General features: G+C 42.9%; 3 protein-coding genes across 3 annotated transcripts; 2 read left to right on the top strand and 1 right to left on the bottom strand.

Moving 5' to 3' along the window:
* The first annotated feature begins 1,427 nt into the window (after positions 1 to 1,427).
* si:dkey-251i10.3 (Utp14 domain-containing protein) lies at positions 1,428 to 14,152 on the top strand. Its single transcript, XM_021591421.3, has 15 exons — positions 1,428 to 3,384; positions 4,967 to 5,063; positions 5,459 to 5,529; positions 5,741 to 5,805; positions 5,997 to 6,145; positions 6,234 to 6,389; positions 6,473 to 6,592; positions 6,843 to 6,937; positions 8,692 to 8,815; positions 8,944 to 9,021; positions 11,512 to 11,908; positions 12,069 to 12,529; positions 12,717 to 12,901; positions 13,030 to 13,129; positions 13,253 to 14,152. The coding sequence occupies exons 1-15, from the start codon at positions 3,218 to 3,220 to the stop codon at positions 13,535 to 13,537; spliced, it is 2,550 nt and encodes an 849-aa protein (XP_021447096.3). The 5' UTR covers positions 1,428 to 3,217; the 3' UTR covers positions 13,538 to 14,152.
* A 484-nt stretch (positions 14,153 to 14,636) lies between these two features.
* On the top strand, positions 14,637 to 16,861 carry si:dkey-251i10.2 (Reeler domain-containing protein). Its single transcript, XM_021591422.3, has 5 exons — positions 14,637 to 15,116; positions 15,491 to 15,609; positions 15,712 to 15,821; positions 16,294 to 16,358; positions 16,458 to 16,861. Exons 1-5 carry the CDS (start codon positions 14,924 to 14,926, stop codon positions 16,565 to 16,567), a joined length of 597 nt encoding a protein of 198 aa, XP_021447097.1. The 5' UTR covers positions 14,637 to 14,923; the 3' UTR covers positions 16,568 to 16,861.
* A 948-nt stretch (positions 16,862 to 17,809) lies between these two features.
* On the bottom strand, positions 17,810 to 20,098 carry si:dkey-251i10.1 (adenine nucleotide translocator 2). The gene is made up of 4 exons (NM_001160491.1): positions 19,922 to 20,098; positions 18,617 to 19,100; positions 18,386 to 18,526; positions 17,810 to 18,251 (listed from the first exon to the last, which is right to left on the bottom strand). The coding sequence occupies exons 1-4, from the start codon at positions 20,030 to 20,032 to the stop codon at positions 18,094 to 18,096; spliced, it is 894 nt and encodes a 297-aa protein (NP_001153963.1). The 5' UTR covers positions 20,033 to 20,098; the 3' UTR covers positions 17,810 to 18,093.
* Positions 20,099 to 20,295: the final 197 nt, after the last annotated feature.

The raw sequence follows: 20,295 nt of genomic DNA, 5'->3' as shown, positions 1-20,295 counted from the left end.
GCGACCGTGTCAGTGTGCATGCGCCCGGCCCGCCTCAGGAGTCACTAGAGAGTGATGGGACAAGGACATCCCTGCCGGCCAAACCCTCCCCTAACCTGGATGACTTTGGGTCAATTGTGTGCCGCCCCATGGGTCTCCCAGTCGCGGCTGGCTGCGACACAGCCCGGGATCAAACCCAGATCTGTAGTGACGCCTCTAGCACTGCGACGCAGTGCTTTAGATCAATGCGCCACTTGGGAGGAAATTACATTATATGTACCTTAGCTTTGATTGGACTGATCATGTCAACATCATATTTTCAAAATCTTAGCTAGCAAGCTAGACAAGCAGTCATCGTCATAAATCACGTTGACAATCTACTGGCAAATCGCTTTCAATCGTTGTCATATAAAGAGGAAATTATAGATAAAACGTATCTGTGCGCATCGGCCATTGGACACAAACGTTACACAACAAGTTGGAAATCGCTAATTCAACAATGAGTGGTTTGGAAGGAAACAGTGGCTAACTCTGAGTGTTGCAAAGCAATCACTAGCCTACTATTCAGTGTTGTGGGTGTGTGGTTCAAGTCTGGGTTTATTGGTCTCTTTTCCAAGCTTAAAAGGATAAACTTTCAACACCGTGGGCAAGAAAAGTTTGAATACATTGGCCATGCTGTCAATCCAGCATGACTTTAGTGAGTTCAAGACAACTGGGAACTCTGAAAAAAAAATCATCAAATATTGTAAGAGCTTTCATCTGCTTATTTATCCTGCGGTTCTGACTTGGTGTACAGGGAGAACGGGGCCCATGTTCTGAATTCTGTCACTGTACATTTCTAAAGTTCTGAACAAATGGTTATGACTACGTCCGTCCCAGCTTGCTCATTAATGTCTTAATCGAAATTACGGATTGCCTCTTATGCGCTCGTCGTCCCCTTATGCCATAGTTTATACATCTCAATTGTCAGTAGAAACCACATTTGTTTAGGCAAGTCAGCCATATCAGCTATGTTTTTTAAAAAGGCAGTAAATGAGGCTATATGAACTGTTTTGCTGCCAGACAAGGCTCCGCTGATAGCCAGGTGTAGCAGTTGTAAGGATTCACTCCATTGTGCTGAAAAGAAACCTCTGCTGTTGGGATAGCTTTATGTAGGCCCTAACAGTTTGTGGGGGGAATTCGTGTTCCAGAAGAAGATCAGTCATTAATTATGAACAACAACTACCGAGTGGCGCAGCGGTCAAAGGCACTGTATCTCAGTGCTAGAGGTGTCACTAAAGACCCTGGTTCAATCCCGAGCTGTATCACAACTGGCCGTGATCGGTAGTCCCATAGGGCACACAATTGGCCCAGTGTCGTCTGGGTTAAGGGAGGGTTTGGCCAGGGTAAGCCGTCATTGTAAAATAAGAATTTGTTCTTTACTGACTTGCCTCGTTAAATCATTTTATTTTAATTTTATTTTTTTATACACTGGATGGTCATGGTTTGGGCCTAGCATTATTTTTTGGGTAATGGGTAACTGCATAAATGGAGTGTGTCTGTAAGTGGCCTTGTCAACAGAAGTGGGAGGATCAAGAGAAGTGGGTGTATGGAAAGCGAATCAGCTAATTGGGCAGATTTGTTGTCACTCAAGACCGTTTTGCGTGGCTGATTGCTACTGCTAACCTACAAAGCATTACATGGGCTTGCTCCTACCTATCTCTCTGATTTGGTCCTGCCGTACATACCTACACGTACGCTACGGTCACAAGACGCAGGCCTCCTAATTGTCCCTAGAATTTCTAAGCAAACAGCTGGAGGCAGGGCTTTCTCCTATAGAGCTCCATTTTTATGGAATGGTCTGCCTACCCATGTGAGACGCAAACTCGGTCTCAACCTTTAAGTCTTTACTAAGACTCATCTCTTCAGTGGGTTATATGATTGAGTGTAGTCTGGCCCAGCGAACCGCCCTTGCTGTCTGCCTGGCCGGTTCCCCTCTTTCCACTGGGATTCTCTACCTCTAACCCTATTACAGGGGCTGAGTCACTGGCTTACTGGTGCTCTTTCATGCCGTCCCTAGGAGGGGTGCGTCACTTGAGTGGGTTGAGTCACTGATGTGATCTTCCTGTCTGGGTTGGCGTCCCCCCTTGGGTTGTGCCGTGGCGGAGATCTTTGTGGGCTATACTCGGCCTTGTCTCAGGATGGTAAGTTGGTGGTTCTTCAACCCCTCTAGTGGTGTGGGGGCTGTGCTTTGGCAAAGTGAGTGGGGTTATATCCTTTCTGTTTGGCCCTCATTGGATGGGGCCACAGTGTCTCCTGTCTCAGCCTCCAGTATTTATGCTGCAGTAGTTTGTGTGTCGGGGGGCTAGGGTCAGTTTGTTATATCTGGAGTATTTCTCCTGTCTTATCCGGTGTCCTGTGTGAATTTAAGTATGCACTCTAATTTTCTCTTTCAATCTCAGGAGACCTGAACCCTAGGACCATGCCTCAGGACTACCTGGCATGATGAATCCTTGCTGTCCCCAGTCCACCTGGCCGTGCTGCTGCTCCAGTTTCAACTGTTCTGCCTGCGGCTATGGAATCCTGACCTGTTCACCGGACATGCTACCTGTCCAAGCCCTATTGTTTGACCATGCTGGTCATTTATGAACATTTGAACATATTGGTCATGTTCTGTTATAATCTCCACCTGGCGCAGCCAGAAGAGGACTGGCCACCCCTCATAGCCTGGTTCCTCTCTACGTTTCTTCCTAGGTTTTGGCCTTTCTAGGGAGTTTTTCCTAGCCAACGTGCTTCAACACCTGCATTGCTTGCTGTTTGGGGTTTTAGGCTGGGTTTCTGTACAGCACTTTGAGATATCAGCTGATGTACGAAAGGCTATATAAATAAATGTGATTGGTCCGCATGACTAGTCGATTGTTGAAAACTGTCGCATTTTTAGCTAAGCCTAACATTCTGCTAACCTACCACCTTAATGATCCTAACCTGCTACGTTAGATTTCTTAGCCTGATATGTAAACATTAAGCTACTCATCACGGTTGATCCAGCCACTGATGTTTTTTGTTGTTGCTGTTGTGTTACACCCATCGCTGTTGATCCACCAACTTCTTTTGCAACGCCAACTTTCAGACACTTCAAGCAAATAAGTTTTCTAACTAACCTCATTGTTCTACCTGTGCTGCAAATATCCAGTTACCCACACTTGTCAATTTCAGCAGATCTGGGCCACGAGTACCAACTGCGTAGTACGCAGCATTGATGTCCCCGAACATGCCAGCTGTGGAACACGCGCTTTTACGACAGCGTACGGCAGACTTGACTCTCATACGGCATTTACATTGCACGTGTGTTTCTAGCGAGTTTCTAGTCAAAATGGCCAAGTCAAAAGCTGCACGAAAGAGTGGAGAAAATATGAAGATTACAAGGTTTGTGCACCGAACTCACATTTTCAATAACTCGGGCCTCTACTGATATTCTTTACAGTGCGACTAATTACTTGAAAGGAAAGGAAAGGTCGAGAGCCACTGATGGTGCCAAATACATCAAATTACGTTTAGTAGCTAACATTTGTGTTTTAGCTAGCTACCTGGCTCACCAAAGGAAAACGCTTAATGCATAGTACCAACTGTAAAGTTTGGTGGATGAAGAATAATGGTCTGGGCTGTTTTCGTGGTTGGGGCTATAGTTAGGATAGGCTTAGTTCCAGTGAAGGAAAACCTTAACGCTACAGCATACCATGACAGCATACCCAAGATATTAGCCAAATCGCTAACTAACGTGATTTGGTGTATTTGGCACCATCAGTGTCTCTCAACCTTTCATTTCAAGTAATTAGTCGCACTTATTTCTTACACTACATGACCAAAAGTATGTGGACACCTACTCTTCGAACACTCATTCCAAAATCATGGGCATTACTATGGAGTTAAAATCCAATTTTATTGGTCACATACACGTGATTAGCAGATGGTATAGCGGGTGTAGCGAAATGTTTGTGCTTCTTGCTCCAACAGTGCAGTAGTATCTAACAAATTGCACAACATACCCAAAAATCTAAGTAGGAATGAATTAAGACTATGTCTATGGACGAGCGATGTCAGAGCAGAACGGACTAAGATACAGTAGAATAGTATAGAATACAGTATATACATATGTGATGAGTAATGCAAGATATGTAAACAAAGGGTCCCCACTTTGCTGCTATAACAGCCTCCACTCTTTTCCTGGCGTCCACCAAACCCAGATTAGTCTGTTGGACTGCCAGATGGTGAAGTGTGATTATCACTCCAGAGAACGTATTTCCACTGCTCCAGAGTCTAATGGCGGCGAGCTTTACACCACTCCAGCCGACGCTTGGGATTGCGCATGGTGATCGCTTGGCCATAGAAACTCATTTCACGCAGCCCCGGATGAACAGTTATTGTGCAGATGCTGCTTCCAGAGGCAGTTTGGAAGTCCATAGTGAGTGTTGCAACCGAGGACTAACAATATTTACTCACGACACACTTCTGCACTCGGCGGTCCCGTTCTGTGAGCTTGTGACAATTCTGCACTCTGTGGTTCCGTTCTGTGAGCTTGTGTGGCCTACCACTTCGCGCCTGAGCTGCTGTTGCTCCTAGACATTTCCACTTCACAATAACAGCACTTACAGTTGACCGGGGCAGCTCTAGCTGAGCAGAAATTTGACGAACTGAGTTGCTCCATCATATGACGGTGCCACGTTGAAAGTCACTGAGCTCTTCCGTAAGGCCATTCTACTGCCAATGTTTGTCTATGGAGATTTCCTGTGCTTGATTATTCTACACCTGTCAGCAACAGGTGTGGCTGAAATAGCCAGATCCACTAATTTGAAGGGGTGTTCACATGCGTGTGTGTGCTAGCTAACTACACGTTGCACAGAACTCCGGGGCTAATGAGGAGGGTCTTTGGTAGATTAGTCAAATATTGATGGAATAAAAAGATAACTAAGTGCAAAGTAACAGGTAGCTCTTTTGTCCCCCACTCCAGTTCCTGTGAGACGGTGGTCCAGGGGATGGATGACGAAGATGACGAAGAGCTTCAACGTGCACTGGCAGATGACATCATTAGTGCTAGTGAGGATGAGGTAGGATACACACACGCCTGCAGTAATTATCTTGAGCAATAATAAGACGGTAGCTTATCTGTCTATTTGGAATTTGAAACATGCAGGAGGAACATGCAAGAGGAGGTCACTATATTGAGAATCAGTATGAGCTGACTTTTCAAAGCACATGAATTCTGGATTGGTCGGTTCATTTAGGGTACAGTGTAGTGCTCTACGCTGACCTTTTTTACAAGGCACATGTTTGCTCCTAAGTTGAAAATGTATGCATACAGAAATACATTTAGGAGCATGGAAAAAAATGTCTCCGGGTAATAAAGCTAGAATCCTTCATTTTCTCGGTCACTGGTATTTACGTGGATATGCGAGTAAAATGGACGAATGTAGAGCCCTGCTGTGTGTTTTGTCTCATACAGGGAGGCAGCGATGATGAGAGGAAACACTGCAAGCTGCTGGAGGCCATCAGCTCGCTTGGGGGGAAGAAGAGGTGAGAGATGTCAGAACATTGTGCTCCTATAGTACCTTCCTAGATGAGTTGGGCTTCTGGAGTTATACGGGAGAAATGAGGACTGGTGAACTTGGCCCACCAATTCATTATATTATTCACCAGTATGTAATGTTACATTTTTACTTGCATTGCTTTTGTAGCCATGTTTGATGTGTTTTTTTTGTCTGGTGTGCATTGTTCTCGCGATCAGGAAGAAGCTTACTGAACGGTCTGAAGCAAGCATTCAGGTGTCAGAATTCACAGTCAATGCTGAAGGTAAAATATGCTAAATGTACCTGATTTACTTATTTGAAAATACCTTGTGCTTTTATCAAGGTGTTTTGTTAGTTTGTGAAAGTTAAATGTCTGTAATGTCAGGATCCAGCAACCGTGATGGAAATCCAAAATGTGTTTGAACAATAAGCTGAGTCTGAACTGTATGTCTGTCTGCGTGTCATGACTGACAGGTGAAGGAGACAAAATAAATTTGTCTGACCTCATTGGAACCTTGGATAAGACCCCCAGTGCCTTAATCAAGACGAAGAAGCAGCTGAAGAACCTTCAACACAACCAGAGCACCCTGGAGACGCCCCTGACCAGGAAGGAGACAGAGAAAGTAAGACCACCGACAGAGGCAGGATGTCTAGTCTTGAATGCAGGCCACTGTGCACAACTCAGACGATTGAACAAATATTCTTGTACAGATCCAAAGAGAAGTGGCTTTTGAGAAAACGTCGAAAGAGGTGTCTCGCTGGCAGAGTGTGGTCCTACAGAACCAGAAGGCAGAGCAGCTGGTCTTCCCACTGAACCAGGAGCCCTCTGGCCCCAAACGCATAGAGCAGGTGGTGGCTGGATGGAAGGTGGGTGTAAAAAGATCCTTTTGATTTTTCTGTTTATGTAACATGATTATAAACTAATTTCAGATTCATATTTTATGTTCAAGGCCCAAACCCCCCTAGAACAGGAGATATTCAGCCTCCTACGCATGAACAAGCAGCCTCTCCATGACCCTGTCTTGACACCCACTGAGGAGGCTTCTCTCAGGGCCATGAGTCTGGAGGAGGTGAGTCCCCGCCTCAAGCATGACATCCAGTATGTGGTCAGATGCGTAAAATAAGCTGAATATGGTGTGTTAGTGCTGGGCAGGAACAGAGGCCTGCACGCACTACTGATATTGACTTCATTCTGTATGTGGACAAAACAGACAATGTACTGAAAAACAACAATGTACAAATGAGGTAGTTTTTCTAAATGGTTCTTGGTTGTCACATATCTACAACCAATATATAATACATTGTTACATTTTTTTGCAGGCCAAGATCCGTCGTGCAGAACTCCAAAAAACCAGAGTACTACAGTCTTATTATGAAGCGAAAGCCAAAAGGGGAAAAAGAATAAAAAGCAAAAAGTGAGGGTTTGATATATATATATATATATATATATATATATATATATATATATATATATATATATATATATATATATATATATATATATATATATATATATATATATATATATATATATATATATATATATATATATAGCTATCCATACCATGTAGTTCCCTATATTAATGAGGGTTTGATATAACCGTACCATGTAGTTCCCTATATTAATGAGGGTTTGATATATATCCATACCATGTAGTTCCCTATATTAATGAGGGTTTGATATAACCGTACCATGTAGTTCCCTATATTAATGAGGGTTTGATATAACCGTACCATGTAGTTCCCTATATTAATGAGGGTTTGATATATCCGTACCATGTAGTTCCCTATATTAATGAGGGTTTGATATATCCGTACCATGTAGTTCCCTATATTAATGAGGGTTTGATATATCCGTACCATGTAGTTCCCTATATTAATGAGGGTTTGATATAACCGTACCATGTAGTTCCCTATATTAATGAGGGTTTGATATAACCGTACCATGTAGTTCCCTATATTAATGAGGGTTTGATATAACCGTACCATGTAGTTCCCTATATTGAGGGTTTGATATATCCGTACCATGTAGTTCCCTATATTAATGAGGGTTTGATATATCCGTACCATGTAGTTCCCTATATTAATGAGGGTTTGATATATCCGTACCATGTAGTTCCCTATATTAATGAGGGTTTGATATAACCGTACCATGTAGTTCCCTATATTAATGAGGGTTTGATATATCCGTACCATGTAGTTCCCTATATTAATGAGGGTTTGATATATCCGTACCATGTAGTTCCCTATATTAATGAGGGTTTGATATATCCGTACCATGTAGTTCCCTATATTAATGAGGGTTTGATATATCCGTACCATGTAGTTCCCTATATTAATGAGGGTTTGATATATCCGTACCATGTAGTTCCCTATATTAATGAGGGTTTGATATATCCGTACCATGTAGTTCCCTATATTAATGAGGGTTTGATATATCCGTACCATGTAGTTCCCTATATTAATGAGGGTTTGATATAACCGTACCATGTAGTTCCCTATATTAATGAGGGTTTGATATATCCGTACCATGTAGTTCCCTATATTAATGAGGGTTTGATATATCTGATGTATTACGTACCCTATATTAATGAGGGTTTGATATATCTGATGTATTACGTACCCTGTATTAATGAGGGTTTGATATATACGAACCATGTATTACGTACCCTGTATTAATGAGGGTTTGATATATACGAACCATGTATTACGTACCCTGTATTAATGAGGGTTTGATATATACGAACCATGTATTACGTACCCTGTATTAATGAGGGTTTGATATATACGAACCATGTATTACGTACCCTGTATTAATGAGGGTTTGATATATACGAACCATGTATTACGTACCCTGTATTAATGAGGGTTTGATATATACGAACCATGTATTACGTACCCTGTATTAATGAGGGCTTGACGCTTTATTTATTTTGCACTACAAAAGTGAACTGTTGTATTGATTTTCCTAAATTGTGCGGTGAGAAGAAATTCCTAGCTTCTGTAGCTGTAAATTCTGCTGGAGGATGAGCAATGCGAAGTAAAAGGAAATTAGCTGATCCAGGAGGAGGTTTATTAACTGAGATGGTGGAAGGAAGGTGGCTTGTGAATGGTGTAAGGGAACATCGGAGGCACAACATGATGAATAACATTCCCATTTCTTCCCCAGATACCACAGGATACAGAAGAAAGTGATGCGCAAGGAGTATCTAAAACAGTTTGATGAAATGGTTAAGACAGACCCTGCTGCTGCCTTGGAGGAACTAAAGAAGATGGAACTGTCAAGAATGAAGGTAGTAGGCTTTGTGAGACCTTTACATGAAAGGAGAGAGTGATGGAAACAACTTGAAAGAAACTAAGAATAAACTGATTATTAGCATTAAACCTGCTTATTTTCTCTGTTTCATCTCTATTCCCACAGGAACGAATGTCTCTGAAGCACCAGAACAGTGGCAAATGGGCCAAGTCCAAGGCCATCATGGCAAAATATGATGATGGGGTAATGTGCTTTTAAGCCGTTTTTAGATGTTTGTTTAAAAGATATTACGCTACCAGTCGCAATATTTTATTAGCAAAAAATATTTTAAATGTATTGGCGGGCAGTTTGAAAGAACCAGTGTTTTCAGAAAAGAGCTGTATCATGTGGAGATAGACATTTATCAAAATGTTTAAAATATAGGTAGTGAGTCACAAAGATACCAATATTTTTTTCAAGACTAAAATCAATATAGTCTGCAAATGACAATGAGAAAATGCAAAGATGGTGTGCATGTACACATGCTGACTGGTCAAACGGTAATATTGTTTATACAACTCTATCAATCTTACACAATGTAATCAGTCACCAAAGTTGATGGTAATTTCATTTCTAGTTTAAATTCTGTAGTTTTTTTTTTATTATTAAAAGGTGTGTGTGAGGGCTGACCTCTGACCTGTCAAATATGGAGCCCACTCCAGCTCTGTGGGCACTGCTTTTGCCAGAAGGATCCCACCTGAGGAAGCCCTAATATGGATGCTGTGCTTTAATCTGCACAAACTGAGCCGTAAAATACAACTCACAAATATGGAATGGCAGTCAAAATGTAATGCCAGTTTCAAATGTGTAAAATGCAGGTCACAAAAGTAATCTGTGGAGTCACAAATGTCACATTCACAAAAACATATTCGACCAGTAAAGTAAGAAATATGTTTGTAAAATGTGCTGTATTAACCAGAAAAAAAGCTATCTTGCATTTATTTGCTAATCTGTTTTCGTTAATGATGACTCCTTGGCTTTTGGATGACATACTGTGAAACGACAATGAACAAAAATATTAACACAACATGTAAAGTGTTGGTCCCATGTATCACAGAAATGTTCCAAAAAGCTTAATTCTTTCAAATGTTGTGCACAAATTACTTTACATCCCTGTTAGTGTGCATTTCTCCTTTGTCAAGATATGTCACACCTGTCAGGTGGATGGACTATCAAGAAGCTGATTAAACAGCATGATCATTACACAGGTGCACCTTGTGCTGGGGACAATAAAAGGCCACTCTAGCATGCAATTGGCATGTTGACAGGAATGTCCACCAGAGCTGTTGCCAGAGAATTTAATGTTAATTTCTTTACCGTAAGATGTTGGAGGCGACGTTTTATAGAATTTAGCAGTATGTCTAACCGGCCTCAACCGCAGAGCATGTGTATGGCGTTGTTGGCGAGCGGTTTGCTGATTTCAACATTGTGAACAGAGTGCCCTATGGCGGAGGTGCGGTATGGGCAGGCATAAGCTACGGACAACGAACACAATTTCATTTTATTTTTACCCCTTTTTCTCCCTAATTTTGTGGTATCCAATTGGTAGTTTCATCGCTGCAACTCCCGTATAGACTTAGCAGAGGCGAAGGTCGAGAGCCGTGCATCCTCCGAAACACAACCCAACCAAGCCGCACTGCTTTTTTACACAATGCCCACTTAACCTGGAAGCCAGCTGCGCCAATGTGTCGAAGGAAACACCGTACACCTGGCGACCATGTCAGCATGCACTGCGCCTGGCCCGCCACAGGAGTCGCTAGTGCACGAGGACATCTCTGCCGGCCTAACCCGGAACAACGCTGTGCCAATTGTGCGCTGCCCCATGGGTCTTCCGGTCGCGGCTGGCTGCGACACAGCCTGGACTTGAACCCAGAATTTCTGGTGGCACAGATTCACTGTGATGCAGAATCTCTAGTGGCACAGCTTCACTGTGATACAGTGCCTTAGACTACGGCGCCAATCAGGAGGCAACAATTGCATTTTATCGATGGCAATTTGAATGTACAGCAATCCTGATCCTGAGGCCCATTGTTGTGCCTTTCATCCACTGCCATCACCTCATGTTTCAGCATGATAAAGCACAGCCCCATATCGCAGGGATCTGTACACAATTCCTGGGAACTGAAAATGTCCCAGTTCTTCCATGGCCTACATACTCACCAGACATGTCACCAATCTGGAACGACGTGTACGACAACGTGGTCCAGTTCCCACCAATATCCAGCAACTTCGCACTGCCATTGGAAGAGTGAGACAACATTCCACAGGCCACAATCAACCGCCTGATCAACTCTATGCAAAAGACATGTCGTACTGCATGAAGCAAATGGTGGTCACACCAGATACTGACTGGTTTTCTGATTCACGCCCCTACTTCTTTTAAAGGTATCTGTGACCAACAGATGCATGTCTGTATTGGGGCCTAATGAATTTATATCAATTGACTGATATTCCTTTTTATGAACTCTTTGAAATTGTTGCATGGTGCGTTTTATATTTTTGTTCAGTGTGTGTATAAATACGGGCTAATTTACAGACAGGTTTTTATTTAAAAGTTGCATTCTATATTTGCACAACACTTTTGTTTGACTCACTACTTTCATTTCTATCAAAATGTTTAAAATATATCGCCATAGGTATGTGTCAAGAGACTGAAATAAATTGGAGACTCATTTGGTTTCTCTTGGTCCCCAGGCTCGCAAAGCCATGCAGAAACAGCTGGAAGTGAACAAAGATCTGACGCAGAAGTTGGTAATACCTGCTGACGAAGATGAGGAGGATGAAGAGGAGTCAGCAGAGACCTTGCCAGACTTTGTGAATGACGTAGAGCCCATACTGGACCAGGTGAATCCATGGATGAGAGGCAAGCTTTCTACAGAGCCTATGATGGAGGAAAGCAACCGTTTAGATCCTCCTGTTTGGCCCAGAGAAGTGGGAAAACCAGGGGAAGGACGGGACGACCAAGAGGAGGATGAGGAGCAGATGGAGGAAACTGAAGAAGAATCACTTTTAAGAGGGTTTGAAGAGAGGCGGAAATTGCGTCAAACTGAAGATGTTAAGGTTGCACCTATGACTATGGAGGAGAATGACGGTAAGGTGATTGATATAGTGTGTCACAATGTAGCATCAGGTCTTTGCAGATTAGTTTCACTCTATCATGATCAGGAGTGAAATGTCAGTGGGACAAGTTCCCAGTTTTGTGTTTGTGTTGTCTCTCACAAAGTACAACTCCTTTTCCATTCAAACTCCAGATGGGAAGAAAGCTGAGATTTTAGAGATCTCTGATGATGATGAAGAGGCTGTAGAGATTTCAGATGATGAAGAGGCTTTAGAGGTCTCTGATGATGAGGAGGCTGGGCTCTCAAATTTCACCAGCCTGTTCCATGGGCTAGTGAACCACATGGAGCCTCCAGCTGACCAGCCCAAGGCAGGCCCAGGTCTAGGCCAGGGGGAGAGCCCTGCCCTGCTGGAGGAGGGCCTGGTACGGGTTAGGACCCTGGAGGATGTGGAGCTGCTCAGTCAGGACATCTCTGCCAGTGACACAGCACTTCTGACCACCCAGAATCTGGGCACAGAGGAAACAGACACTCAGTCTGCAACTCAACAGGCAGACAAAAAGAGAAAGAAAATGATTGATCCCAATGAGGTTCTGACCAAGGAAGCAAAGGTCATCGAAATGCCGTTGGCTCCAACAGCTGTTGAGGATGTTGAGGTAAGGGACACAGTTCAAAGACCAATACATGTATTTTTTAAGGCGCATCTGAAACGAGCGCCCTTCGGTTTGCAGAAGGCTTCAATGCACCAATCAGCTCACCTTCCTGCAAAAAGATCTTTACGTATCCTATGCTGTTACCTGGGAAATTAAACTCTGCCTTTTCTGTCATGTATTGCCATCTCAGGACAAGGAGGAACAGAGGGTCATCATTAAAGAGGCCTTTGCAGGGGATGATGTCATCTCCGACTTCCTGAAGGACAAAAGGAAACAGGAGGAGGCAGGAAGGCCGAAGGTTATTGACCTGACGTTGCCTGGATGGGGAGAGTGGGGGGGCCTCGGTCTCCAACCTTCTCGTAGCAAACGCAAGAGGTAAGTAGATGGCAAAGGCATTTAATTGTGGTCTTTTGACAAACTGCTCCAAGTAGTATCATGTAGGCTTAGTGAAGGTATTTTTGAGTTTGTCCCCCTAACATGGTTTGCTTTTTCGTCCACTTAAGATTCCGGGTAAAAGTTGCTCCACCTCCACCAAGACAAGACCAAAAGCTCCCTAACATCATAATCGCAGAGAAGCGGGATTCCTCCATTGCTGCACACCAGGTGACCTAGCTCGCGTACTATTTACTACAAAGATATGACATTGTCAGAAGAGGATGCCCTCTCCCCCAAAAAAAGTATGACAATGAGTTCTGGTTTAACTTCTTCTTTCTTCATCTCTTGTAGGTGTGTCAGTTACCGTTCCCTTTTGAGAACCCCATACAGTTCGAGCGCACCATCCGTTCTCCTGTTGGCCGCACCTGGAACACCCAAAACACAGTGCAGAAGATCACAGCGCCAAAGGTCGTCACCCAGTTAGGTGCCATCATTGAGCCAATTGCTCGGGAGGACTTAATAAAGGACATCAGACAGGCAGTCACAGGGCCCAGTATTAACCTGGAGTCAGACCAAGGACCTCAGAAGAAAAGACGCTCGCAGCAAAAGAAGAAGCACAAACGCAAAAAAAACTGATGGTCCTACTGGTTGTCATCACTGAAATGTCTGAGACTGTTGATAAGAACTCATTCTGTTCATTAGTTTAGGGGCTTGATTCAATCCGTATCGCTGAAGTTCAGCGCTATAGTGCGATTTGAAATGTCAAGGTGTCAATTGAGCTGACATACAGCATTTATCGTATATGCCGTCTCTGCGAACGCAGACACGTTGCCTTTTAAATGTCAATCACGCTACAGATTGAATCGAGCCGTCCGGTTGAATTTGACTGCAGAGGGTTCTGTGTCTACTGGTTATGTCTATTTTAGTGGTTGACTCCAATGAGGGGAAACCAAGCTGTGCGCTTTCTGGGCAGTTCTGACTAATTACCATACCTGGCTCTGTAAGGAAAGCCAGTTGACCTGATGGTTCTTGGGGAGTTGTTCACTCCACAGATATTTTTTTGTATAAATAAAACCTTGAAATGAGACCATGATGTCATGAAATATTGTAAACCTGACTCTGGGATATATCAACAAAAAACAGGTGTTCAAATGGAGGATATAAAAGTACACTTTCATAGGAAAACATCTGTTTATATGAAATAGTTTTGTTGGTTTAAAGTGCTTAATAAAACAAGTGAAACCTAATAAAGCTCACTGTCTGGCCCTTTCAGGACTATTCTGTATGAGGTGCTGTTTTATTTTACCATTATGTTTAAAACATTTTGCTACATGGAGTGCGTTTGCTGGAAAAAGTTGATTCTTGAGAGATATTCCATTAGCAAAATAATTTTTCAACTCATCCAGAGCAATGGTCAGTCCTCCATAGATTAGAGCTACTCATGGTGTAAAAGCTTGCTGTTGATGACATGACTTGGTGATTAAACACAGTTTACTTGGTCACATTGCACAATAACTTTCCATTGCAGTTCAGAGAATTTGACATCAAGCCACGAGTCCAGTGAGCATAATTGTTATTTTTCATGGCTGTATGTGGAGAAGAAATAGTTGCTTTGTTTTGCCATGCATAGAAAAACATGTTTTTGGGGGAAATAGAATGGGGAACTGTTGCTCTTGCGCGTGGTCAAGGGTTCACCTGACACCCCTGTTGGTGCACGGGCATGTGCACGAGTGGTGAGTAAAATTGTAATTTTTCACAGCAGTGTGTGAAGAAGAAAGAGTTGCTTTGTCTTGCCATGAAAAGAGGATAAAGCTTTTTTGGGGTGGGGGGATAGAATATGTGGACTGTTGCTCTTGCGCATGTCAAGGGTTCAGCCCTGTTAGTGCACAGGCATGTGCATGAGTGACTCAGCAGTAATTTGCTTCAAAAGAGCATCTCTTGATTCAAGGCTCCCATTTCACTCTTCCCCCACCTGCCCTCTGTACGTAGTGCTGCTGTGCTGGATTACTTTGACTTGACCTGATGGAGCTGTTGATGTTTAGTCTGGTCCTTCTACAAGGGATCTCTCCCTGCTTTAGCTTTCCCAACGGTGCACCCACCTCCGCCTGTGATGACATGGTTCCTCGTCACACTGGGGTGCAGCCACAGCCCACCCCAGCACCCTACACCATCCTCACCAGCTCCAAGACCCTTCAGACTGGCCAGCCCATTACAGGTAAGATGTTGGACATCCTACCTACACCATACAGCTTTGGACATGCCCAAGGAACTAGATGTGATTTCTAATTTGATCGGACCAGTAACACTTGTCTACTGATGATGGGTTATGAAATAACCCTAACAAATAGTAAACAAATTAGAAAAATGTGTTGTCTTAAAAATTACAATTCTTAATTCATAGTGGAAGGGATAAGGCAGGCCAATGATAGTGGTCACATCTAGGCACTTTTCGATGGGTCTGAGGCTTCTTACATTTTCTGTTATCATGCCTGAACATTGATTCAAGATACCACATTTCTGCAGATGAAGGGGAACGCAATGGCACATTTGTATCACTCTGTACTGTTTGTTGGTGTATTTCCCCATAAGTGACTATAACTGGAACAAACTACAGAGGCGTGCTTCTGGAGGCCAGATCGGCAGCCAGCACTAGCACTAATGCTTTAGGAAGTTGGCAACTTCCTCCTCCAGATACCAAATTCCTGCAGGTAAGTTAATAGCTTCCCATGTGTAACCTAATTGGGGTGAAAATTCCACGAGTAAACTAAACATCCTAGAAAGAGGTTGACAAATCTGATTGTGTCTCCAAGTGCTCAGGAAATAAAGAAGGTGCCATCACCCATGCCAATACTAATTTGAAAGACGACACTACCGTGTTTACCTGGTTACCACCCAACAACACCAACACTATCTACTTCATGTAAGAACATAACACCAAGGGCTCTATTCAATCTGTATAGCTGAAGTTCAGCGTTACGTTATTAAGTTTAGAGCCCCATCACCCTTACTACACTTTTCTAAAAAAAAATACCATTGGCTACACACATTACTCAAATGTAAACTTGCGTATTTGCTAAATCGGGAATAATCTTTACATTTCCAGTGCGCAATCCTTAGGCTTCAGCGATCCAGATTGAATAGAGCCCTGAATCTAATCTTGAACCCTTTGTGAGTCTATAAAACTAGATGATCCGTTTTTCTCCGCACGTATTACACAAATTACATGACAATGTTAATGAATTCTTATAATACATGACATTAGAATAAGGGTACATTTACCATTAAATTATATGCCAATTTAAATCAAAAGTCAGATAAAAAAAATATGTTTCTCTCACACACAGCACTTTGACAGGCAAGCTTTCATTAATCTGCATTGCACTTTTTTTCAGGGCCACTGTAGCCCAACAGCGCACTGTCTACTGGTTGAATATCAGGTCAGGAACTTTGATCAAAGGTGGGTGTGAATGTACTACAGTAAATTAGATTATGATCCATCTCACTTTCTCTTCCAGGGGTCTGTGCTGACCTCTTTCTACTGTATCTTGTGTCTCAGGATCAGAGGGCATTGGTCTGGCTACAGGTGGAAATCCAGGGATGGCCAGTAAAGGATTTCTGCTGCTCCTTGCCCCATGTATGCTGGTGTCACAGATGCTCCCAATATAGTTTCATTCCATTTTGATTCTACCGAAGCAGCTTCCATCTGCTTTTATTGGAAAAAATATTGATTGCATAATATATATTGTATTAGAAAAAAGTACTTTCCATACAAAACTTTTACTGATTAAAGGTAGTATCATGCAGCCGTTTGTTACATTTGCTTTGTCTTCATTCAATTGGGGACTAAAATCCATCCTAATTATTTTACTTCACTATAACCTCATTTATACTTGTTAACATGTCTTGATATTGTCAGAAATGTCTACACACGGTATTAAAATGTAATTTCTGTCCACTGTGTCGGCATTGTGACCAGATGTCATGGTTCCACCTTGTATGCTTTTTATTTTAAGACAAGTCAATGGTGGCACTTGTCAATTTGTTTGAAGGCTGATTATTTAAATACCTCACTGTCCAGATCCATCAACACATGAGTGCCTGACTAGCTCTGGAGTTCATCAGGAAGATCTCCCCAATGTCTTTAATTCTACACCCATGTAAAAATGTGAGCATAGAACCAGGTTTAAATGGGGGAAGCTGGACAATGAGTTGTTTACTCTAGAGGGCACTTTGCCTACCATATGTAAGGCAACGATGTCAGATTTCCCCACCAGACTCCTTCAATTCTAATGTAAAGCATACCATAAAATGTGGAGATGAGTTGAACTACATTCCAACTGTAGAAATGAGAACTGTGTGGTCACAAGCCAAAAGGGAGTGTTCTGGGATCATGTAACACGCCTATGGCAAGACTAGCCAACAAGGCACCGGACACCATTGGCACAAACTAAATATTATTTTAAGTCTGTTCAAACTTGTCAGCTACTATATTTCACTTCTCGGATCATTACGCCATAACTCAACCAAATCCAAGTATGTATGACTATGCATAGGGCAACAGATTAGTTAAACCAGGTAGTGCAAATTCATGCAAAGTCTCCAGATGTTTCAAAATCTTCATATTCCATCTGCTGAAAACATCCTGGAAGTTTATTACATGCTGAAATGCTGGTAAAGTCATTTCATTTGAAATTGTAATAGACTAACCATAGCTTTAAGTCAGAGGCTAAGTAGTTGATAAGCACAAAACTATAGCTGTAAGTGGTGTAATCGACTTCATGCATTTGATTAGCCAATCAGTGCACATTTCCCATAATCTCTGAAACCCAGACATTCAAAAAAACTGCATACCAATAGAACTTTGCAGCCCCCCCCCATAAAAAAAAACACCACTGACATCATCCAGTGTAGGTTTGTCCATTATAATGAATTTATTCAAGTGGTGGTTAGAAACATACCCACTGGAGGACAGGGGTAGTATTTGAGGTTTCTTATACAGGAATGACATTGGTAAATGAGAATGGAACGTTTGAAAAGATAAAATGCACAACTTACAGCCGCCACCCTCAACTAGTAGCAGACCACTAGCTGGTTCACATAAATAAGGCAGAATGCAGGATCCATAGGAGTGGAAAGTTGTTACATTTAGCCATTTAATGTAAATTCAACAGTGATGTTAAAAAAACAATAATTTAAAGGACTTTCTTTAGCTCATCGTACAAGACCAGCACAAAGGCACCACCCATGCCTCTGAGAACATTGGACCAGGCTCCCTTGAAGAAGGCCTTGCCACCCTCATCACGAGCGATCTTCTTCCAGCAGTCAATGGTACCAGAGTACATGATATCAGCTGGAGAAAAAAGTTGACCCAAGTTAGGACATAATGTCAATTTAGTTGTATTTGGAATTGCATGTTTCTACTAGTCTTCCGATGTATAATTTCTCCCTAAACACTGGACAGTGTAGGTGACGAGGAAAACTCACCTCCTTTACGGCCAGACTGCATCATCATACGACGACGGACAGTGTCGAAGGGGTAGGAGGTCAGGCCGGCCACAGCAGTTACAGACTGAGCGATTGCCCAGCTCACTAAGATGGAAGCGTTCTTGGAGTCTGGCAGCATACCTGTTACATACCACACATAATATTACATATGCATATAGCACAAACGGACAGCTTTCTGTGAAAAGCTGTTATCAGTGTTAAAGTCTATACCTTTAGCTGTGTCATAAATTCCGAAGTATGAAGCTCTGTAGATGATGATGCCCTGGACAGACACTGCGAAGCCCTGGTACAGACCCCTCATACCGTCAGACCTGAACGTCTTCGCCAAGCAATCTGCCAGACCGTTGTACTCCCTCGCACCAGCTTTTCCGACATCAGCTCCCAGACGGGTTCTGGCGAAATCAAGAGGATAGACAAAGCAAAGGGAGGTGGCTCCTGCAGCACCACCAGAGGCCAGGTTGCCAGCGAAGTACCTCCAGAACTGCTTTCGCTTGTCTACACCGTCAAGGAAGACACTCTTGTACTTGTCTTTGAAAGCAAAGTTGAGGGCCTGGGTGGGGAAGTATCTGATGACATTAGCCAGGTTACCTCTCCAGAAGGCAAGGAAGCCCTGCTCCTTTGGAATGCGGGTAACACAATCTATGATACCCTTGTACTGCATTTCTTTGCTGATCTGCTTGCTGGCATGTTGGACCTGTTAAGAATATGAGAACACATATGATAAAAATATATAAACCCATAGATACATGCTGGTAAAGCTGACGTTTCCTGCCCTGCAGTCATCTGAGCGCTGCTCGTCTCGACCTTGCCACCCGCTTAAATCCGGTCTTTCTGGTTGCTAACGATTTGCAACAACTATTTAATTGAACAAGACAGACCAACACTTGGTGGTTACTGTTTGCCGGTCAAACTACCCTGCAGACTTTCAATGCCAGCCAGGTATTTAGTTTAACCTCAGTTCTACCACTGTGGCTGCAGTACCTACACAACTACTCGATTGTTCAATTCGTGATAATGTATATTTTACTGGTATGATTTACTACGAAACCAAACTAGTTAGTCGAGTAACGTAATTAAATTGTTACATGTAAATTAGTTGTGTAGTTAGCGATATCAGGTGCCATCCAGAAAGAGGAATTGCCCAATGTCATAGACTGGCCCTGGCTTTGTTAGCTAGCTAACGTTAGCATTGTGTGGCTGGGCTAGCCAACCTGTACTAATGACGGACTGCGTTAGCCAGCCGGCTAGCGTGTAGGTCATTTGAAACATCTCATGACCTCGAATTATGGCAACCAGCGGAAGATGGTAGATAACCATCCTGCGTGTATTAAACATATCAAATCAATATAACAGCCTTAAGACATTGAAAACACATAGCTAGCTAAATGTAAATTGCCGCAAGGGTGATAAGCAGCGTGCATTTCTCTAGCCAGTGATAACAGCTAAGTTAGCTAGCTGATGCTTGCCATGCAGCAGAGGCGGCATAACTTTAGCTAGTCATGGACCAATAGCTACCTGAAGGAGAAGCTTGACTCTCTCGATGGGCGCGACCGCCGTTTTGGAGATGGCAGCGGAGATGCCACCAGCCAAGAAATCCTTGGCAAATGAAACTGCGGTCTCATTCATTGTGCGATGTTATAAATTGACTTGCAGACAGAAGAACACTTGCCCTGCAACAGCGGATGGCCTACCACGAAATGGCCGATTTTATAGACGCGTAGGAATTTTATGAATTCAGCAGATCGCGAGACACAGCGGGAACTCATATCACATTGTCATCTGACGATAGTCGCAGGGGAGAAGTTATCCGCAATCACAGATTTAGTCTCGTCACTAGTTACCACAAGAACAAAATCATAATTATGTCTACAATTTATCTTCTTAAAATC

This window comes from Oncorhynchus mykiss, chromosome 29 (assembly GCF_057628025.1).
Source record: "Oncorhynchus mykiss isolate SJ-2025 chromosome 29, ASM5762802v1, whole genome shotgun sequence".
Classification (NCBI taxonomy): Eukaryota; Metazoa; Chordata; class Actinopteri; order Salmoniformes; family Salmonidae; genus Oncorhynchus; species Oncorhynchus mykiss.
This window is presented reverse-complemented; position numbering and strand designations above follow the sequence as displayed.

Coding starts and splice junctions, on each gene's coding strand:
- si:dkey-251i10.3 (XM_021591421.3), top strand. CDS start 3,218: ATGTCCCCGAACATGCCAGCTGTGGAACACGCGCTTTTACGACAGCGT. Junction 9,022..11,511: donor TGGCAAAATATGATGATGGG/GTAATGTGCTTT, acceptor CTTGGTCCCCAG/GCTCGCAAAGCCATGCAGAA. Junction 13,130..13,252: donor CCTCCATTGCTGCACACCAG/GTGACCTAGCTC, acceptor CATCTCTTGTAG/GTGTGTCAGTTACCGTTCCC.
- si:dkey-251i10.2 (XM_021591422.3), top strand. CDS start 14,924: ATGGAGCTGTTGATGTTTAGTCTGGTCCTTCTACAAGGGATCTCTCCC. Junction 15,822..16,293: donor ACCAACACTATCTACTTCAT/GTAAGAACATAA, acceptor ACTTTTTTTCAG/GGCCACTGTAGCCCAACAGC. Junction 16,359..16,457: donor GTCAGGAACTTTGATCAAAG/GTGGGTGTGAAT, acceptor CTTGTGTCTCAG/GATCAGAGGGCATTGGTCTG.
- si:dkey-251i10.1 (NM_001160491.1), bottom strand. CDS start 20,032: ATGAATGAGACCGCAGTTTCATTTGCCAAGGATTTCTTGGCTGGTGGC. Junction 19,101..19,921: donor GAGTCAAGCTTCTCCTTCAG/GTAGCTATTGGT, acceptor TATTCTTAACAG/GTCCAACATGCCAGCAAGCA. Junction 18,252..18,385: donor GCAGTCTGGCCGTAAAGGAG/GTGAGTTTTCCT, acceptor TTTTTTCTCCAG/CTGATATCATGTACTCTGGT.